The 21,899-nt window shown below is 48.4% G+C and overlaps 1 protein-coding gene across 1 annotated transcript; it reads right to left on the bottom strand.

The window, feature by feature from the left end:
- Positions 1-1,716: 1,716 nt before the first annotated feature.
- MAMDC4 (MAM domain containing 4) lies at positions 1,717-19,426 on the bottom strand. Its single transcript, XM_043986006.1, has 29 exons — positions 19,104-19,426; positions 18,052-18,128; positions 17,487-17,660; positions 17,254-17,379; positions 16,479-16,612; positions 16,248-16,332; positions 15,824-15,955; positions 15,592-15,729; positions 15,295-15,380; positions 14,937-15,107; positions 13,484-13,568; positions 13,100-13,291; positions 12,723-12,848; positions 12,331-12,462; positions 11,968-12,092; positions 10,027-10,138; positions 9,642-9,758; positions 9,297-9,431; positions 8,980-9,116; positions 8,220-8,439; positions 7,920-8,057; positions 7,471-7,589; positions 7,248-7,338; positions 6,755-6,901; positions 6,024-6,164; positions 5,631-5,758; positions 5,402-5,510; positions 2,997-3,175; positions 1,717-2,121 (listed from the first exon to the last, which is right to left on the bottom strand). The coding sequence occupies exons 1-29, from the start codon at positions 19,409-19,411 to the stop codon at positions 2,083-2,085; spliced, it is 3,903 nt and encodes a 1,300-aa protein (XP_043841941.1). The 5' UTR covers positions 19,412-19,426; the 3' UTR covers positions 1,717-2,082.
- Between the last annotated feature and the right edge of the window lie 2,473 nt (positions 19,427-21,899).

Genomic DNA, 21,899 nt, shown 5'->3' with positions numbered 1-21,899 from the left:
AATTAGCAGTGCAGTTGGAGTGCTTCACAGTTGGCCTCTGGCACCAGAGAAAATGTAATAGCCTAAGTAAGTTTTAGGGTGATGGATCCAGACTCCTGCCAAGAACATATTTTGTTTTCATCTTGAAAACTTTTCAGCTCAGATAAATCTCTTTCAGGAGAGAACAACTGTTCTCCTCTTCAGGGTAAATTTACATTACCCGGTATGTATACTCTAAATTGAGTAGGAATAAAACTTTTTTCTTCAACCAAGGCTCTACAGGTAATGGTCACTTCTTTTAGCTCTATCTACAGGTCTCAGACCCTGAAAGCAGAGATGCTTACGTATTTGAAAAGAAATAATCCAGCCAGATGGATTTTAGTTTTTCCTATACATCTAGTGGCAAAGTAATGAGTAGCTAGGTTGCATAAAGTGTTAAAGCCAACTTTATGATATTGTTGTAGTCATTGTACCCCTCCCCAAACAAGGTTGAAGATATTTAGGATTAAGGACAAACACTAGGGACATGAAATGTGGTTCAGCGATAGATGTCAAAACCATGAGACCTCACATGTGTTGAGATTGCTCTTAAATGTTCAAAGACCAAGGTGCCTGGGGCATCCTGAAGCATTGGTAAGCTTAGCTGGACTGGCATTCAGTGGCAGGGAGGGTCCCAGAGGATGTTTTAATCCCTACACATATCCATGGCCCTTTACTGACACATATCCTCCCTCTTACTGAACAGAAGTTCCAAAAAGATCTTTTGGAGATTTTTCTTTCCCTTGGTGTGTATAGATGGTGCTTCTCAGTGTCTTCCGAGTACCACAGCTCTATCCTCTGAACAGGAAGGAAGCTGGTGAAGGCTTCTGCTGGAAGGATTCCTCCTGGTCTTTGAAGGCAGGATTTTGGCCTTCACACTTATTTTCCCTAAGCTGAATTTTTGTCTTTCTAAATTGAGTCTGTATCCTGACTGAACTTTTTTCTTCCACTTCCCTGTAATTTTTACAGCTTCTCGTACCCCTCCTAATAAGAGAAATAAGGGTCTGATCAAGGGAATAAGGGGGAAAAAGGGGGAGAAAATTGACTTTTATAATCCTATTACACCTTTACATTGTATTTTTTAAAAAAATGTTTGTCTTTGGGGCAGCTAGGTGGCACAGTGGATAGAGCACTGGCCCTGAAGTCAGGAGTACCTGAGTTCAAATCCAGCCTCAGACACTTAACACTTAGTAGCTGTGTGACCCTGGGCAAGTCACTTAACCCCAATTGCCTCACTAAAAAAACAAAACAAACAAACAAAAAATTTTTGTCTTTAAACAAAAATACCCTAGTGCTTACCAGCCTGCTGTGTCCCTTTAGTCTTATACTCTTGCTGTCTTGTATGGGTTAGTTCTGGTCTAATACCAGAGTGCCCTTTTTCAGTTCTGCTTAACTGGATCTCTGCCTCTTGGCAAGTTTGCTGATTCAGCTTGCTATCATATAAAATAAGGAGTTCTACCTTCAAGATCATTTCACAGCCTGTCAACAGACAGGTAAAAGGGTGCTACCAAGACAAACATCCAGTGACTCATAATGCTCAAGCATAGGTACAGCAATTGATTGGTCTCTTGCCTAAGTATTCACCACATGATGGAAAGTAGGTGTTTTTAGTTTGTTGAGTAAGAAGTATTAACACAAAGGGTCTTTCACCAAACTTTGTGACATTCTTCAATTCTGCAGAAATTCATCATTAATCAGTGAGAAGTCAAAGTGCTTTTATTCAAAGAACAAGAAGGCCCATCTTCCCACTCACTCAGATCTCAGTTCAAAACCAAAAGGGAGGCTGCCTTGGATTGAAAACAGCTGTCAATGGGAATGAATTTCCAGAAGTTTAACTTTTGCATTAAATGATTTCTCATGCAGCCGTGGTCCATACTGCCTTTCTGTTGTCCTGGGCACCTCTGGCCTGCCTCTATGTTGAGGGGCCATGCCCCACCAGGGACTGAGTTCTCTCCTGTACCTGATGTTGAAGTTACAGAACAAATGGCAATTGATCTCCTTTCCCCCTCAGAATATCTCAATCAGGAGGCCAGACAAAAGATCCTGAATTTCATCTGGGGTGGTCTACTGGTCACCTGTTACTGGGGGCAGGGTGACATGATCCTGAAATGGAAAGGGTTGACTTTATTTTAATGAGCTGCATGATTAGCACTTGGATTATAGCTCAGTGATTCAGTGGATAGCATACCGAGCCTGGAGTCAGGAAGATTCCTTTATGTGAGTTCAAATCTGGCCTCAGACTTACTAGCTGTGTGACCCTGGGCAAGTCACTTAACCCTATTTGTCTCAGTTTCCTCATCTGTAAAATGAGCTGGAGAAGGAACTGGCAAACCACTCTAGTGTTTTGGCCAAGAAAACCCAAATGGGGTCATGGAGAGTTGGACATGGCTCAACAACACAATCACCACAGAGTTCTGTGTGATACAATACCCAAGTAGGTGCAGTATACATTGTTGTATAAAGCTAAATACTGGATCTTCTAATGACTTACCTCTTTTGATATCACCCAACTTAGCAAAGACATGTTCATACAGCAACCTCAAAAAACAGGCGATTCATGCTATAGTCTCCCAATTCTAATCCCTTTTGGCCAAATGTCCCCCAATCTTAGGATCATAGATCTAGAGCTAAAGGATCTCAAGAGATCCAACCCTATCATTGTACAGATGAGGAGGCGGGCTTAGCCCTAGGTAATACAGGTAATAGCCAGAGGCAGGATTTGAATCCAGGTTTAGTGACTCCAGTCAGTGCTCTTTGGTGTCACTGATCAGACAAGTGTTTTGCATACTTTCCCTTCTATATTCTCCCACTTTATAAGTTTGGGAAACCAGAGCTCAAAGAGAAGTGGTTTAGACAAAATTAACATGAAGATTAGGGGTCAGGCTTCCCCTTGAAAGGAGGGAAAGGGAAGCCAGTGTTCATGGTCCCCAACTTCTCCCCTCCCCTTCACAAATAAATTCCCAATACGGGAGACTCACCGAGTTGAAAACAACATTATCAAAGCCAGAGGAAGTGTTGTTCTCCTCTTTCTGTCTCTTAAATGGGTGGCCTCCCTTCTTCAGCCGGCGCCATACAACAAAGGCAAGCAAGCCCAGGATCAAAGCAATCAAAAGGGTGATGGTGACCACAGGTATTGTTGCAGATTTCGAGGACTCCTCTGTGAATGGAGAAGAGAAGTATGGATGTAGCTCTCAGGATCATGAAGGGCTCAAGTCCAGGAGCCCTTCTGGACTGGAAGCTTTCAACCATACCCTTTCAGAGCCCACACCATGGCAGGGTGGGACCCTCCTTGCCACAGAGTCCCTGCCCAGCTCAGATCGCCAGGGTCTCGGGGTGCCAGACACTTTGAACTTGGACAGTAATGAACAAGTTGTCCATTGTTGGGGATAAGCACCAAGAATCATGTTCTTTTTTTTTTTTTTTAGTGAGGCAATTGGGGTTAAGTGACTTGCCCAGGGTCACACAGCTAGTGTTAAGTGTCTGAGGCTGGATTTGAACTCAGGTACTTCTGACTCCAGGGCCAGTGCTCTATCCACTCTGCCACCTACCTGCCCCAAGAATCATGTTCTAAAACCCTCTTCCTAAAGAACCTATTGAAGGTGATGGCCTTAGCTGTTTCTCATATAGCTCACCCTTGGAACAAGGTCTCGGTTCTTTCCTCTCTCGGAGCTGAGAGCCAGTTCAGTGCTACAAAGACCTCTGTCTTTTTTTTTTTTTTTTTGCAGGGCAAGGGGGGTTAAGTGACTTGCCTAGGGTCACACAGCTAGTAAGTGTCAAGTGTCCGAGGCCGGATTTGAACTCAGGTACTCTTGAATCCAGGGCCAGTGCTTTATCCACTGCGCCACCTAGCTGCCCCGACCTCTGTCTTAATCTCTCCAGACCTGCAGATATGTACACCCTTTTAGAGACATGCTACTGTACCCCTAAAGAAGAGGAGGGATAAGCTTTCTTTGGCCAAGGGAGCCTAATTTGTAAAGGCAAGTGATGAGGAGACCAAAAAGAAATAAGCCAGTCCTGGAAGCTGCTAACACAGGCACCAAGTGACTTCTTTTGTTTCAAGAGTAAATGCAGGGGGCAGCTAGGTGGTGCAGTGGATAGAGCACTGGCCCTGGAGTCAGGAGTACCTGAGTTCAAATCCAGCCTCGGACACTTAACACTTACTAGCTGTGTGACCCTGGGCAAGTCACTTAACCCCAATTGCCTCACTTAAAAAAAAAAAAAAGAGTAAATGCAGGGCAACTAGGTGGTGCAGTGGTGCAGTGGATAAAACACCAGCCCTGGATTCAAGAGGACCTGAGTTCAAATCCAGCCTCAGACACTTGACACTAGCTGTGTGATCCTGGGAAAGTCACTTAGCCCTTATTGCCCCACACCCTCCCCCCAAAAGAGTAAATACACTAACATCGTGTGATGATCAACTGTGATAGATTTAGCTCTTCTCCACAATACAGTGATCCAAGAAAATCCCAAAGGACTTATGATGGAAAATGCTCTCCACAGCCACAAAAAAAGAACTGTGGAATCTGGATGCAGATTGAACCATACTGTTTCTATTTTTTGTTTGTTTGTTTGTCTTTTCTTTTTTGAGGCTTTCCTCTTGTGCTCTGGTTCTTCTTTCACAACATGACTGATGCAGAAATATGTTTAATGTGATTGTACACATATAACCTATATCAGATTGCTTTCTGTCTTGGGGACGGGGAGGGAAGGGAGGGAGGGAGAAAAATTTGGAACTAAAAATCTTATGAAAACAAATGTTGAGGGGGCAGCTAGATGGTGCAGTGGATAAAGCACCGGCCCTGGATTCAGGAGTACCTGAGTTCAAATCCAGCCTCAGACACTTGACACTTACTAGCTGTGTAACCCTGGGCAAGTCATTTAACCCTCATTGCCCCACCAAAAAAAAAAGATAGAGAGAGGAAACAAATGTTGAAAACTGTCTTTACTTGTAACTGGACAATAATAAAATACTTCTATGATTTAAAAAAAAAGTGAATGCACTAAATTCAAGCAAAGGAACCACCCATGGGACGCTGCCCTATTCTGGGCCTCAATTTTCTCTGGCAGAATGGAGAAGATCCCTGTCAGGTGATAATGTGTCACCATTCTGAATATCTCAGCTCCTTCTGAGCTCTAGTTTTAGGGTAAGAAGGAAGAAGCTGGAAGCGGGACCACCATGACAGGAGAAAAGAAAAGAATGTGAGGGTTAGCTGAGCGGAATGTGGCTCTTTCATTTTATAGAGACCACAGACATGAATGATGGAGAGATACTGCATAAGGCTATATATGACCTATCCTAAGGAGGGGCGGGGGGGGGGGGGGGAATTAGTCCACCTGCCTCCTTAGAAAGACCTATATTCCCATGACCCCAACAATGTCTCACCTCCAGCAGGTACCAGTGGCTCACAGCTCTGCCCTGTCTGGTACATGATGTCATCTAATGCAATGGGGCCTAGGACAGGCTGGCCCCCCAGGGTGGCCTCAAACACAATCTTCCAAGGGTAGAAAGAAGAGTCAAGGGTCACAGTGGGCAGAGGAGATGCAGATCTGAACCAGACTCCACTTCTGCCTTACCACACAGCCTCCCCCATCTCCTTAACCCCTATCCTTACCTGAAACTCCACCTGGCTCGTCACCTGGATATGGCCTTCAAGCCACTGGTGGCGCAGATATCCCCCAGTACCCCACAAGGTCAGCACACCCTGGGAGCTAATTAGGAGGACTTTCAGTTCGCCCTTGTCTGCCAAGACACCAGTGGGTGAGGTTAGGAGACCTGTCTGTCTAGGCCCACTGTCCCACCTTCAGCCAAGGCATCTCTACCTGACCAGAGAAGAAGGTGGGGTAGCCTTTAAGGCCCTTGACCACTGTTCCACCCTACCACCCTTCTTTCTCACAGCTAAGGCCTTTTTAGTTTCCCTCCACAAGAAGTTAGTCCTTCCCTTGGCTTCCTATTCTGTTTGAATCCCCTCCTTTCTCAGTCAGTCCCGCATGCAGACTCCACTCACAGAAATGCTCTGGAAAGCCCATGTGATACCAGAATCGAAGACAGGAACCACCCATGGGAGTAGGGGGGAGGGGCTCACTTCGAAGCCAAGCTGCCCGACCTCCAGGACCCAGAACACTGGTGTCAAAGAAGGCAAAGTGACCTGGGAAGCAGAGAGAGAGGTAGACACCTGAAAGGAGGCTCTGAGCCCCTTCTCTCTGCACAGGCCCAGGGAGAGCCCAGCAGGGTCTATCACCCCAAGATGGGGTGATCCTGATCCCAAAGATGATTGGAGTGTCTCAACCTGGGGTCCCCAAGGGGTTAGGTCACCATTGGTAGATCTATAAAGGTCTAGACCAAACTATACCCTCTGGCCTCCAGCAGTAACACTGAATGATATTTGGCAATCCCTGAAATTCCCCTCTGCCCCAGTATCCCACTCTAAGTGAGCCTGAAGTCCATTCCCAAGGCCCATAGCCCTCCTGCCCTAGGTTCTGCACCTATTCCCCCAGGGACTTGGGAAAGGTTGGGAGTAGGTAGAAGGGGAGGCTAAGGGCAGCAGAGTTAGCTTTGTCCAGGATGGGGATGGGGATGAAGTTGGGGCGACAGGCAGGGGCACATAGTTCCTCTAAGTCCAGCCCTGCTTTCTCAGGAGCCAGATATGAGGTGGAATTAGGAGAAGCCCAGCCAGGACTTCTGGCCACCAAGAATGACCAGCTCCAACCCCTCCCCTAGACACACCATTGTACTTACCGGTTTCAGTGCCCAGGGTGTGGTCCACAGAGGGCTGGGGGTACCTGGAGGGCGTGGCACCACTGCTCCAGTCCCAGCTATAGCCCCCTAGGCCTGGCCAAGGTGTGTGACTCCAACTGCACATGTCTGATTCAAAGTCACAGGACCCTGCAAGCAGCCCCCAGCCCTGTCACCGTGACTGTTTCAGTCACGGTCATCTCTATCCCCATCCCTGTTATTTTCTCATCCTTGTCCTGATGCACCATCCTCAGAGGACACTCAGACCTGAGAGCCTGGGGGGAAAATCTGTCCCGGTCCTTTCCCAGGAAAAGATTTGGGAAAGAAAGATTCACATGCATTCTGACCAATTAATGATATGCAAATGAATGCAAACATATTGTTCTTTGTTTCTGGTACGAGCATCTTGGGGGAGGGGGGACCTAGACGGTTCTAATCCCCTCCCTCCACTCCAAGCCTCTTTCCTGAGGCTACAGGGATCCTGGACCTCTTCTACCTGGCTGAGGGCAAGGCCCATCCTTCAGGTGAAGATCATCCACAGCAATGTATGTGTGCTCCACCCCAGCTCCAACGGCCTCAAACACCACCTGGGGAGGTGTCAGGGTATCAGGGATAGCTGACACTCAGCAAGGGCCCAGGGTCCCCTCCCCTCACTAGATACCCCATGACCCCAAAAGGGTTGCTGTGAGAATTCCTGCATCCCTGCCCCACGCACTCACCTTCCAGTCTTTTTCAGGCTGGACATACACACTGCCCAAGCGCCAGGCGAAACCACCTTGGGCACTCACACTGAATACCTGGCGTCTCTTGCCCTCTTCCACGTGGACACGGAGTGTGCCTGGTAATGCCCCAGTGGGAAGCTGAGGAATAGGGCAAGGCAGGGCCAACTACCCACCCCTATCCTGAGGGTTTGGCATCCTTTCTCCAAGCTCTGTGACTCCCAAAGGGAGTTCACTGTGACATGGACCAAGTTAGAAATGTGCTTAATTCTTTGTGGCCCTACAGGGAACTCTGAGTCCCCATCAACCTGATAAAAGTTTTCTTTCACTTCTCTGGGAGGGGGTGCTGGTGGTGGCATTTTCTTCCCAGGGTGAGGAGGCAGGGTTAGAGAGGGAGATAATCCTAAACTATAGCCCGTAGGTTGTCCCCCATCTCCATCCTTCCTCACCAGGATTCTGGAGGCTCAGATGATACCAAAAAGTCAAGCAGCCAGGCTGGGCCAGGGGTGAGTACTCTTCAGAGGTCAGGAAGGCTGTCTGGCCCTGGGGCAGGGCACTTGGGCTTGTGTCCACCATCATGTAGTGTCCTGGTAGAGAGGGCCTGCCCCATATCAGCACTTCCCCTGGGTATCCCCATGCCTGCCCGTGGAGCCCTCTTTTCTGACCCAGGGCCCACCCCGTTCTTCACATTCTCTCTCCCAATCCACCCCACCCCCCAATGTGTGCTTTGACTCCTGACTCCCAGTCACCTTCAGGGGTCTCTGTAGTGTGGTCTGCACGTGGGCCCCTTATGGTGGTGCCGGTGGCATTGCCCTGTCGTTGCCAGGTTCCCTGCCCACTAGATAAGAATCCACAGGCTGAGCTTTCAAAGGAACAGCGTTGAGGAGCCCAGCAGGGGCCTGGTCTCACGGTGATGTCATCCACTGCCATGTTGCCATGGTACCCGTTCCTGTGAGCCTCAAACGCCAGCTAGAGAAGAGAACGTGGTGTCTGAAGTTTCCCAGCCCAAGACTTTACTAATGGACAATTTCAGTATCCAGTGAGGAGCTCCCATCTCAACGACAGGCACCAGGTCTGGAGCCCAAGCTCCTCTGGTCATTGACACTCACAAGGACAGGCTCAGCTTTGTGCCCTCTTCCCCAAGTTTCCCCATGTTGTCTCCCTCAGCAGAACTGGAGTTCCTTGCAGGCAAGGCCTGGTTTTGCCTTATTTGCATTAACACCCCACATAGTGCCTGGCATATTGCTTACTTTTGTCTTTTTTGTTTGTTTCTTTTTGCGGGGCAATGAGGGTTAACTCACACAGCTAGTAAGTGTCAAGTGTCTGAGGCTGGATTTGAACTCAGGTCCTCCTGAATCCAGGGCCTGTGCTTTATCCACTGTGCCCCCAGCTGCCCCTGCTTACTATTGTTTATTAAATGTTTGTTGACTGTTTGGCTGGGATTGAACTTCCTGCGGGGCTGGGGGTGGAGAGCTTTCCATGAGGTTGGAAGGGCAGCAAGAGTCTCACATGGTACTTGGTGACAGAATCTGGAGGGTGAGAGAGGGTGGCCCAGGCCTGCTGCCATCGGTTGCCATGAGTGCCTGTCCTCGCCCACAAGTGCATATCAGCCTCTCCATCTCGTCTTAGCATCAGACTTAGTGTCCCTGGGGAGGTAGTAGTGGACTCCATTAGCCAAGCCAGGATCTAGATAAACCGGCCAAATCAGGGTTCCCTGACATCTACTTTGCTTCTGTGCCCTTCCCATTCCTCCTGATTGTTCAGACCCAGCTCAAATGAGCCCACCCTCTGCCGGAGAATCCCCTCCTCTTCAGAGGGCTGCTCACCAATTTGGGGCCCATAAAGGTGGTACCAGAAAGAGAGACACTCATTGTGAGTTGGGGGAACCTGGAGAGCTGTGAGGAGGCGGGCACCTCTTCCTCGGGCTGGAGGCTCCGAGGGATCCAAATACATGAAGTGGCCTGTAGAGAGATAGGAATGCTTGGGGTGGCAAGCCCCTCTCCCACTCTTACTTTCATCTTTACCCTAATCCCTTCCTGTCTCTTCTCCCCTTCCCTGTGCCCCCTCCCCCTTGCTTGCTTAGGGTTCCCTTCCAGCAGGTAGGCGGCACAAAGGACAAGGGTGCCTAGGACACAAGTCCAGCCAGAGGGGATCCAAACATTTGACCTCACCTTGGCTGGTGGTATGGTCATAGCCTGGGCCTTGTATTGAAGTCCTTTGCCACAGGGTATCAGTTTTGTGTTCAGGATACCAACCACAGGAATCCCTTTCAAAGTTACATGAGAGCTCTGTCCAGAAGGGAGGGAAGAGGGAGAAGGGGACTATGAAGAGAGGCAGATCCCATGTACCAGATATCCCCGACTACAGTTATGGTGGGGGGACCCCCTACTGACGTCAGCACCTCTTGCCCTTTTTGCATCCCTCTCTCCATGAGGGGAATGCCCTCCAGGTGTGGGTCCCAGATAGAGGCTTCCAAAGGAAGATCTTTAGGAATAGTTGGAGAATGGGGGTGGGGTATGGGGGGAGGAGTCATAGGTTGTTATCCAGTGTGGGTACCTGTGTCCTTCTCTGTGGTCTCAATAGGGTTACAGTTCACAAAGGCAATTTCATCTACTCCGACCCCTTTTGTCCCTGGGACATTCAAATCTACCATCCCCAGGAGCTCCAACTGAGGAAGATTTGGGGTTCACATTGGAGGTCCGGGTAGAAATAAGAGAGAAAAAAGAAATGAAGGAACCATCTCGGGGCCAGAGGCCTGTGTCCCCTCCCTCAAACAGTCCCCTTACCTTAGGGAGGTGCCTAGAAGTGATTCTAAGTTGTGGCTGCTGCAGCCTCCCTCCTTCAAGAGATTCAATGAGGTTTTTTCCCCAACTGTCTTATTGTTAACAATCATCAAACAAATTTTCCAATAGAGGCAACTAGGGGGCACAGTGGATAGAACACTGAGCTTAGTGTGAGGAGGACCTAAATTCCGATCCTGTTTCAAATACATACTATCTGTGTGGCCCTGGGCAAGTCATTTGATCTCTTTTAAGTCTCAATTTCTTCATCTGTAAAATGAGGGTGATGAGAAGGGGAAAGGAACAAGCATTTATTAAACAGCTACTGTGTGTCAGGAACTGTGCTAAAGCACTTTATAAATAGTATATAATCTGATCCACACAATGTCTCTAGGTGGTAGGTACTATTATTATTCCTGTTTACCGAAGAGGAAATAGAAGCAGACAGAAGTTGTGTCTTGTATAGTGTCATACACCTAGTTAGTACCTGAGTCTAGATTTGAACTCGGATCTTCCTGACTATAGGTTCAGCACTCTATCCACAGTCCTGCCAAGCAGACTTCATAATATAACAGCATAATAGTTGTTATGATAATAATAACAGTACCTACTTTATTGGGTTTGTATGAGTATCAAATGAGATATGAGGTAAGTGCTTTGCAAATATTAAAGCACTCTATAAATGCTAGCTATTGTAATACCATATTCAGAGAAGAGCAAGAAAGAAAGTTATATAAGAAACTATGAACTGTTGCATATGGTTTGCTTTTAAGAAATATATAATTTAAACCAATTGCTCTATCTGTATCCTCTTCACACATCTCATTTTTCTTCTGTGCATCGTTAAAACGTTTTGATACACTCTTTTATTTTGCATATCTATCACTGCCCACTAAGCTACCACCCCTAGCCCAATAGAAGTCTTCCATTGTAACAAATACATATGATCAAGCAACACAAATCAACATAAATCCTTTTGATTGTGTCACATCATCTCAAAGTTGGAGGGCGTTCAAGAAGTTACTTGCTCCTCTGGTTGTCTTCATGACAACCTCAAGAGCTCACCTCATCTCCATTTGATAACTTTCAGGGCTAAGCAATTTGCTCCCTAGCAAGGCAGCTAATTCCATTTTTAGACAGCTCTCTTTGTTAGCAGATTTTCCCTTGTGTTGAATGGAAATCAACCTTTCTGCACTCATTTTCCCTGGCTCTTCCTTTTTGGGGACAAGCCTGAATCTAATACTTCTTCCACATGGCAGCCTTACAGATTCTTTGTGTGTGTGTGTGTGTGTGTGTGAGGTAATTGGGGTTGAGTGACTTGCCCAGGGTCACACAGCTAGTAAGTGTCAAGTGTCTGAGGCCAGATTTGAACTCAGGTCCTCCTGAATCCAGGGCCGGTGCTCTATCCACTACACCACTTAGCTGCCCCCTTACAGATTCTTGAAGAAGCTTCCCCCTTGGGCAGCAGCATGGTGTTATGGATAGAGCCTTGCATTTGAGGCTTTGAGACCTGTGTCTGAATCCTGGTTCTCTTGTTTACCAGCTTTTTGGTCAAGTCTCTCGAAGTCTCAGACTCATTTTCCTCATCTATGGAAAGAGGGAGCTGGACTAGATTATCTCTAGAATTCCTGAACTTTTCCTTCCTCCAAGCTATACGTTCCCAGTCCTCTTAGTCCTTGTCACCCAATGCTTCTCATCTAGGGCCCCCTCTGGGTACCTGGAAAGGCCTCATCCTTTCTCCAAGTGGCACTGTCACCCATCTCCATGTGTCATTGCTGTTTGTCTGAATATGCCAGGCCAACTTATGGGCACCATCTTCTACCACCCGGAGTGCCAGGAACCCTGTGGACAGAGGGAAGTCCAAACTGTTTTTGATACTCTCCTGCAATGACAATCCAGGAACTAAAGAGCCAGGGGAGGGTCTGTGACAGGATATAGAGAGAAATGGGGATTGGTAACAACTTCAGGGGCAGAAACATAGATATGGAGAAGTTCACAGAAGGCCTATGTTCTGAGCTGGGGTTGACAGAGGATACAAGTTAGAAGTGAATTGGAGGTGGGAAGAAGGATGGGAAAGTACCTTGTGGGTGGCCTTCGAGGTAATAGGCCATCCTGAGGGCACAGGCTGGGCCAGATGGGCCTAGAACAGGGGTACGTGCCCTGGCCACCCCCATCAGCTGCCCCCAGGCCTGCTGCACCAACAGGAAGTGTCCTGAGGAAAGAAACAATCCCCTTTTAACATAGTGACCCACCAGTTCAGAAATACCTCCTCCCAATTCGTAGAAGCCCAGCTCATGAACTTTACCCCATACTTTGGATCCTCTGGATTAGAAGAGGCAGGGAGACCTCTGAGAGCATGGGGGTTCACTGAAACCCAGTGTGGGGGAGGTTATCTATGGCATCAGCAAGTACTTAAGAATAGATGAGGAAAAGGGATGCCATTCCTGGGGGGGGGGGTGTCTCGGAGCTCACCAGTTTCATTTCCTTCAGAATCGGTCCTGGGGTCAGAGTTGTTCTGAGCACTGAGCCTCTGCCACTGTAGGTGGCCCACACTGGCATCCTCCCAGCCCCCAGTGTCTGACTCAAAGTTTGTTCCACCTGGAACCAAGCAAACCACTCAGACTGCAGCCCCACCAACTGCCCCTCTTAGACTGCTCCTAGTCTCACTCAGAAAACTTCCTCCCTGCCCCCTCCACCTCATACATACATCCCTTCTCCTCCCAATCAGATCCTCAGTGGCCATCTTTCTCTATTAGGTCAGTCCAAAGCAGAAACCCCAAGAAAAGGAAGGCCTGGTGCTGGCGAGAGGGACCAGCAGGTCCTTCCCTTGCTCAAGATATCCCCTTTACCACAGTTCTCTTCATCCACACCCCCTGCACACTGGGGCACAAAGTCACACAGTTGTTCTGGACTGAGACACAATTCCCCACAGGAGAAATGCCCAGGCTCGCAGAAATTGTCCATCTGAGTCCTGGAGTCAATTTTGGTGAGCTGCTGAAGGTACTGGGGCACACCAGGCAAGGGTCCAGGAGCAGAGGCCTCTGGGGATAAAATGGGTTATCTGTGGTGGGCCCAACTAAAGCAAAGCGGGGCACAGTGACAGCCCTTGGGCCCTAAGCTCTCTGGAGTTTCCTGAGCTGGTCTCTCTTGGGTAGGGAAGGGAAGGATTGGGAGGGAGCTCAGGGCAGATGCAGAATGATTGCAGAAGGTGTGAGGGTGGGAGCATCACTCACTGGACACTCGTTTGCATTGTTGACTTAGGATCAGATCATCAAGGCCCACGACCCCTCCAGGTCCAGTTTCTCCCTTCAGGAGGATCTGTTGGGAGGCGATGGGGAGCTCAGCTCCCAGTTCCAGGTGACATCCCTCCCATATAGTGCTGGTTCTTTTGTTCCTAACAAAGACTCTTTTTTTTCAACCCTCAATTAATCAATAAGCATTTATTTATTATTTTCTATATGTCAGGAAGTATGCTAGGTGTTGGAAATACAAAGACAAAAGTAACAGTCCTGCCCTCAAGGAACTTACTTTCTACTAAGGGAAACAAAATATGTTCAAATATGTCCAAGGTAAATACAAAGTAATATTGGGCCCAAGGACAAGGAGGGGACAGTGGCTCAGAGGATCAAGACACACCTCATGTAGCAGGTAGCACTTGAGCTGAACTTCAAAGGAAATAAGAGACCATAAGAGGTGGAGGTAAGAAGAAAGATTGTATTCCAGGCAGGGAGGCTAGAGTGTACAGAGGTCTGGAGATGGGAGAGAGGAAACTCTGGGTCAAGAGTTTCAAGTAGGTCAGTTTGGCAGGACCATAGAATGCTTGAAGGAGAGCAAGGTGAAATAAGCCTGGGCAGGTGAGCCACCAACCAGAGGAGACTGCCTTGTAGTCTAGAGATGACAGGGAGCAATTGGTGTTTTTTTTTGAGCAGGGGACTGACATACCCAGACCTGTGTGGACAATGGATTGGCATGAGGAGAAGCAAGTCAGGGAGACCAATTAGGAGGCGAATGTAAGAGTTCAGTCAAGAGGGACTGGGGGCCTGGGCTATCGGGGTGGTCATGAGAATGGAAAGAAGGGGAAAGACGAGGGAGATTTGGTGGAGGTGCTATTGACAAGACTTGGCAAATGATTGGATATCGGGGCGGGGCACAGTGAGGAACTGAGGATTGAAGATGATTGAGGATTGGAACTTGGGTGACAAGAATGATGATGGTGTTCTCAACAAAAGTAGGGAGATGAGGGAGAGAGGTGAATATCATATGTTGGGGTTAAGATGCCTATGGGATATCCAGTTGAAAATGTCCAGTAGATACCTGATGAGGTGGGATTGGAGCTCAGGGGAGAAATTCTGCTCTGAGGCTCTAAGGATAGATCTAAAAGTAGGAATCTTTTGAGAGCAGGGCATGCTTGTATGTCCAATCTTTAGGGAGAACATCTGGCCACGTTCCCTAAACTAACCTGCTGCAGGGAACACCAGGCTCATCCCGACCCCTCCTGCTGCTTATAGATCTCTGAGGCATAGTGTCTTGGTGCTTCAGAAATCTATCCTTAACAAGGGCTTGAAAAGAGGGGATTGGATTGAATTCATTTTTGAATCAGACATTTGATGCTATCTCCAAGACCAGAATTCTTCATGCCCTTAGACGTGTCTTGTATACAACACCCAGGACCATGACCTCACTTACCCGGAAGGGATGCTCAAAATAGATGGTGACCCTGTCTCGGACCCAGGCAGCCCCCAGCTCCCCTCTTCGAGTCCGTATGATGTCTGTCTGGGGTGATTCAGGGTCCTGGCTCTGCAGGGACAGCTGCAGACTCCCAGCCTCAGAACCATGTAGGTAGTAATAGAATGTGAACTGGGGGATAGTGAAAATAGAAGTCAGTCTGGGGAGAAGGTGCCTGCCCTATCCTGCCTCACCTTGATGATGGGTCCAGATGGACTTGGGCTCTCCAGCACTGGGACTGGATAAACATCATCCCCATCCCCTTCTCCCATAGCATCCCCTAATGTGGGTGTTGCCTCCTTGGCCCTAGTCGACTTACCAAACAGGTGTTGGTATGTGAAGGATGGAACTCTGGGCTGACAAGGACAGCAGTTCCTTCATCAGCCTTGGAGAGTAGGAAAGAGCCTGGAGCAGGGGTGGGAAGGGGTGGAGAGGGAGTTAGAAGGCAGACTGAGGTTTCAGGAGGAGATGGAAGCAAGAGGAGATCTGGGAGGACTTGAAAGGGTGGAGGGGTGTGCTAGAGGTTAGGGCTCCCTTTCCTGGAGGCAGCCTCTGGAGTGGGCTCGAGTTTCCCACTACGTGTACTGCCTCCACACGCCTCTGCTCCGAGTCTTACCTGATGCACTGTTCTTGCTGTGGTCCCGGATGGGCTCAGCTGATGCTAGGGAGGCTTCAGAACCTTGGGTTATCACCCACCCGGAACTGTTTGTCCATTCGCCCAGACCATTCTCAAAGTCTGTCACTTTATGGCGCACTGCAGAGAGGAAGGAAGGGTTCAGGGAACATCCCTCTCCTCTCCTCCACTGTGTCTCCCCCACCATGCCACACCATCCCCTTTCCATTGTCACCCTCACTGCAGGAGACTTGGTTCTCATCAGAGGTATCCCCACAGTTGTCCTCTCCGTCGCAAAGCTCAGTCAGTGCCACACAAGCATAGTTGTTACAGTGGTGTTGGTATATGGTACAGCTGTTCTGAGGGGCTGAGCCGAGGAAGAGAGGGGTTAGTTCACCTGTCCCAGACCCCCAAGGCAAGGAGGGAGATGGATCAGGAAAAATCACTTAAGGGAGTGAAGGTTACCCAGGAATCCCTATGGCCTCTAAGTATGCTTTAAGGTCACATTATGGGAAGATAGGCAGGCCTGAGATCCTGCCCCTTGTGGTGTACCCCTCTCCCCAGGGGAGGCTGCTGGTCTAGGGATGGAGAGAATATAGATGAGCCAGAACCCAGGGATTAGGCCTTAGGGAGCAGGGGGGAGGAACAGGGGATTTTACAAGGGAGACCGCAGTTCCAGAATTCCATGTCATCCAGGGCCACAGCTCCCCTATGTGTGGCATTGCGTGTAGCAGAGATAGTGACCTAGGGAGACAGGGCAGGGGGGAATCTCAGTTTCTGTTCTGTCCAGGCCTATGTGAGATTCTTCTACAAGGTCACCTTCCTCCCTAACCCCCCACTCCCAGACTCCCTCCCTGTATTAAAGCCCTTCTCCCTGGGCCACAGCTTACCCAGAAATCTCCCTGAACACGCCCTGTGGCCACCACCAGCTCTTGCCAGCCATTTCCTCCCAATTGCCCTAAGCTTTGCCACAATGTAAGCGTCTCTGAGTTGTGTGTTAGCTCCATTCGAAGATTGGCCACATCTACAAGGCAAAGGCTGGGCTTAGGGAGGCTTCCCAAATTTCTTTTGGGGTCCTGAGGCTCCTCCAAACTCCTCAAAGACACACAAGCTTCCCTTCTCTAATGCCTTTCTTTTTCTTCCTTTTAATTTTTTTTCAAGTAACAAAAATTTATTTTTTCTCTCTTACCTCCCCTCCTCATAGCAAATATGCATGGCCAAGTAAAACATATTTCAGTATCGGGTGCCCTTCCAGTTCTCCTAGACAGCGAGCTTCCTGAGGCTGTGAACTGGGTATTATTTATTCATCTCTGTCTAGTACACCCAGCAGGCATCAGTAAATGTGACTAAAAAAATGAACTCTTTTCTGAGGATTCCCAGACAACTCACTCAAGTTTTCTTAATCTGCTCCTCGGGAGAGCTCTTCCCCAAGGAGTCCTCTCTACCTGGAACTTCCAACCACCCTCCAAAACTTTCCCCTGGAACTCCCACTCCTTGCAACACTTCCTCCAACCTAGGTTTGGGAGATAGTGTTGTATGAGGGAGTTACCGAGGCCTGGAAGTCTCAGGGGATTCTGAGGAGGGAAGTAAAGTTGGTGTTTGGGAAGAAAGGATGGAGGAGGGTGGAAGGCAGTGTTAGGTTAGGTGGGGCTGATGGCCTCCTACCTTGGATATTTCCATGGTACCAGAACCTTATTTCACAGGTGGCAGCTGCCTCATGAAGGACAGGGGAGCGCAAGGCAGCTATGGCTGGTTCCTTGCCTTGGTGGGTGCCTACAGCCATGTACCAGCCTGGGCAAAGAGAACCAGATTCAGGAGAGAGGATGAGGGCTTTGGGGAAAGGATGAGGTCCTAGGGAAGATAGTAGAGGATCTCAGGGATGGGAGAGAAACACTCACCCAGGTCAGTGCCAAACGTGTGGTCTGAGTGGGGCTCTGGACTCCTAAAGGCTGACCCTGCCCGGTCCCGGAGCCAGCGGTAGCCAGAAGTACTGATGTCCTGCCAGCCACAGGTGTCTTGCTCAAAGTCACAGGCGAAAGGAGCACGCAGGGAAGGAGACTCTTGGTGGTAACCTTGGGATATCCAGGGAGTTATGTCAAATCAGACTCCCTAGCCTTAGGATAGGGAGTGGCAGTGACTATTATTACTATCCCTCCAATGCCAGGCTCAGAGGTACCCAATAGGATGCTATGGGAGAGTAATGTCTCTTAGCTTCCAATTAGGACCCTGGGGTAGAAAGCTACAGCCAAAGAAGTCCTTTGTCCTTCTCTTGGTGCAAGACCAGTTATTCCTTTGGGGTCTCTCATGTATCTTACTTCATACTACGTCTTTTCCTGGAGGCCCAGGCCAGGGTAGGGGCTGGGGTAGGAAGAACAACTGAATTTGGCTGGGCAGGGTCCCTCAGGTTGGAGCCCCTTCTATGGTCTGGGTGGAAGGAGAGGGGGCATTGGCAATATCTCTCACCACACTGGTTTTCATCGGAGCAGTCCCAGAAGTCACACACGAAATTGCAGATGGTCTTCCTGGAGCTCACGTAGTGACTTGCTAGTACAGATTGAACAAGTGACTGAGTTGGAGGAGAGGGGGCTGGGGCATGGTTCTGGATTCCCCTCTACCTTTCTCCCATTGCTATTCCTCCCGCTTTGAAACTGGGATTAGGGGTAGAGGCAGGAGGTCTAAATGCCCCAAGATAAGGATCTCTCTGTTTGCATGATGCCCTTCCAAGTTTGAGACTGTCCCCCTAGGTCAACTCCCAGACCTAAGGAAGAGGAGAAGGACATTGAAAGGGGAGATTTTTCCAGTCTATTAAAATGGCTTGTGCACCAATAGCTTATTTTCAGAGGGGAAACTGAGACATGGAAAAAAGAATGAATCTTTCTTGGATCCCGGGAGAAGATTGAGAACAGGACCCAGGAATTCTGCCTCTAGCAGACCTCAGAATTAGGGATACCTCCTATAGGAGGGGTTCAAGCACAGGTTTCTGGGCATCCAAACCAGGTAGGCAGAGAATCTAGGTAGGGTCTCTGAACATGACAAGGGCAAGGGAAGGCAGTCATGTGAATTATCCCCAATGAGTTACTAGGTGTCTAAACCTGATAGGATCTGCAGATAAAAAAGGAAAGGCATCTTCCCCACCCAGAAGGTCCAAATATAGCCCCCTTCCTAAGGAGGGGATCCGAAGACTTCGAACATTTTGGAGAGTGATGGTCACAGAAATGAGATGAGATCCTCTCTCCCTCAGGCAGGGTAGGGCTCCCTTTAGCTTCCCTAAGTGTTTTATCTGCTGACCGGGAGTCAGACAGCAGAGGAAGAGCAGGCGCTCTTCAAAGATCTGCCTCCAGTCCCCCTTCCACACCTCCCAGTCAGGGAACACCTACTAGCTCCCAAAGACCTAGTTAAGCTCCTGGATGGAGAACTGCCTTCATGACTCCTCTTGGAAGTGTCTGCACTCCTCCCCCACCCCCCACATCCCTCCATCCTTCTCCAGGAGGGAACTGATTCCCCTGATAACTTACCTGAAAATGAGGCCAGGAAGAGAAGAAAGAGGAGCGGATACATAGTCTCTGGGACAGGAGAAATTGTCTAGGGGAGAGTGGATGGCAGAGTAGAGAGGAGGGGTGCTGTGTGAAGAGGAATGAGGGCAGAAGAGAAGAGTGGATGAGAGGTCAGGCAGCAGAGGGACAGACTGTGCAATGACCAGGGAGCAGGCAGAACTTGGAAAGCCCAAGTGGGGGGACTTTGCCCCAGTTATCAGCTTACTGTTGCTACACAATGCTGATCCCAGGGAAGCAGCATTTCCTAGGACTCCCAACTCCCCCCACATCAGCCCTCAAGCCGACGACGCTGACAATGCTGAACATCCGGCTATAAAATGCATTCCAGAGAGGGGAGGGATGTGCCCCTTGGGCCCCATGGGATGGGGGGGGTCACTTAAACCTGAGCTTGCATTGATCCCTGGACCCCACACGGCAGGCTACAACATTCCAGAAAATGCCTTAGCTTCCTTCCCTGCCACCCACCCTGACGTGGGCTAGCCGGAAGGGTGCACTGGGCATACTGGTGACTGACTTAGAAAAGAGGGGCCAGGACTAAGTGCTTCCCTGATAGAGGGGCAAAACAGAAGGACTGAGGTTAGGCTCCATCTTCAGGGATGCAATCAATGGGACTCTACCTAGCACATATAAAAGACACAAGCTTGGCTCTGCCCTTAGGGCCTATCCTTGGAAGACCATGAACAACCAGTCAACCATGGGAAAGATGCTGGAGGTTAGAACCTCAAAGACAGCAATAAATTCAAATTGAAAGGGAACCTTTTCCACCAGAGAGCTAGGCAGGAGCTGGAAGTCAAAAGGCAGCATGGGTGGATGTTTGCTGGATTATTGGCCTCTTATGACCAAGCACATCCCACGGGCTTATGTGGGGAGAGATGAGCTGAGTGAGTGCCCCAAACAGGGGCAGAAAAGCCTTAGTGGCTTGAAGCTGTAGTGGGCTAAATAGAGATTGTGGACTGAGCTAAGGGAGCTGGGACATCATAATTGTCAGGAGTTTGCTATTGGTTGGGAGAGTGAAGGGAAGTCAGTGGAGCCCATCGCAGGTCACTGGAGCAATTGCTGACTCCACTGCTGGTGGGTTGTCTTAGTCTGGGGGAATGGGCACTGCCCAATCTTCCCTTCCATTAACTGGCTCTGGCTAAGTCCATTGTCCCGCTGGTACTTGATCATCTTATTCAAGATGAATAGGTGACAACTTGTGTACTGTGTTTCTTAGCATGCATTTAGGTAGAGGGAGGTAGAATGAGGGGAGAGAGAATGGGAAATCTGGTTTCCAGGCTAGATTTTCCCACCTCAACATGACCTAGGAAGTTACTTCTCGCTGGATCACATCTCTGCATTGAGGGTTGTTCTATTTGATCCCTAAGGTTTCTTGCCAGGCTGACCTACTAGGATTTTATTATTCTAAAAGACTCTAAAGGAGCCTACTCTGATCTGTTACTACCCAGGACTTTTCTAATCCATTAAAAAGGTGGATTTTGGGGCAGGTAGATGGCGCAGTAGAGAAAGCACTGGCCCTGGATTCAGGAGGACCTGAGTTTGAATCCGGCTTCAGGCACTTGACACTAGTTGTGTGACCCTGGGTAAGTCATTAACCCTCACTGCCCTGCCCTTGCCCCCCCCCCAAAAAAAAAGGGAAAAAAAAGTGATGTGATGAGTAAAACTAAATGTGTGGGTCTCCTATTCCTGTCCCAAGTGTAGGGAAAATTAGCCGGGGTTTCTAATATATTTGTTACTTAGAAATTAAAGGCTACTGTACCAGTTTTGGGCATTAAGCATTTATTATATTAGATATTAGTAAAGAGAGAACACGTGCCTCTGAAAGATAGGAAGGCCTAGCTAGGATCTATGGGAGAGAGAAGAGAAAAAGAACCAAAAAAAGGAAGTTTCTGTGTCTGGGAGAGCAGAAGCTCCCATGCTGGTCCGGAGGCTAATTGGTTGGTAGTATTCAAGTCCATTGATTGACATGACTTGAAGGTGGTCTTAAGTTAGTTAATTTCCTTCAGTTAGTTAGGAGTTTATGTGTGTGTGTGTGTGTGTGTGTGGTGGGTTTGAGTCCCCAAACTCCATTATTTTCTCACAGCCTATAAAAATCACTGTTAGATCTCACAACCTTGTCAACAATGACTATTTCTGGTTTTTTTGTCATAATTTACATTGATATAAGGTGTGAAGTGTGCCCTTGGAGTTGTTTTAACTTATATTTCCATTATTATTAATCTTCATATGGTTTGTTAATATCAATTCTTTTTGAGAACATCCTTTGAGCACATATATAACTGTAAATCTGTATAGTTCTAGAAAAGTTTGGATTTATGTGAGAAAAGTCACTAAACCATTAATATCCATTGATCCGTTATTCATTATACCCCAAGGAGGCCCAAGGCAGAAAACCCCAAATATGCCCAAATACTCATATCAGTACTTTGTAGCAGTAGAAACAAAGTGAGTGTCCCCTGATTGGGACAAACTGCAGTATATGAACATGATGGAGTATTACTGTGTCATGAGAAACCACAAATTTGAGGAATTTAGAAAAAATGTGGGAAGATTTAGAACCAAGACAACTATTTGACCAGTGACTACAGTTAAAGGCAGCTGTATGTTGATTAATTGACCAAAATTTGTCCTGGAGAACAGGTGAAAAAACATAACTCCCTACTCTAGGTAGAGGTGGGGTACTCTAGGTAGAGGTGGGGTACTACAAATACAAAATGTGGCATACTTTCCCAGATGCCTTCCCATAAGTCACTGCATTGG

This window comes from Dromiciops gliroides, chromosome 2 (genome assembly GCF_019393635.1).
Source record: "Dromiciops gliroides isolate mDroGli1 chromosome 2, mDroGli1.pri, whole genome shotgun sequence".
NCBI lineage: Eukaryota > Metazoa > Chordata > Mammalia > Microbiotheria > Microbiotheriidae > Dromiciops > Dromiciops gliroides.
The sequence above is the reverse complement of the archived record's forward strand: the minus strand, read 5'-3'. Positions and strand labels throughout refer to the sequence as shown.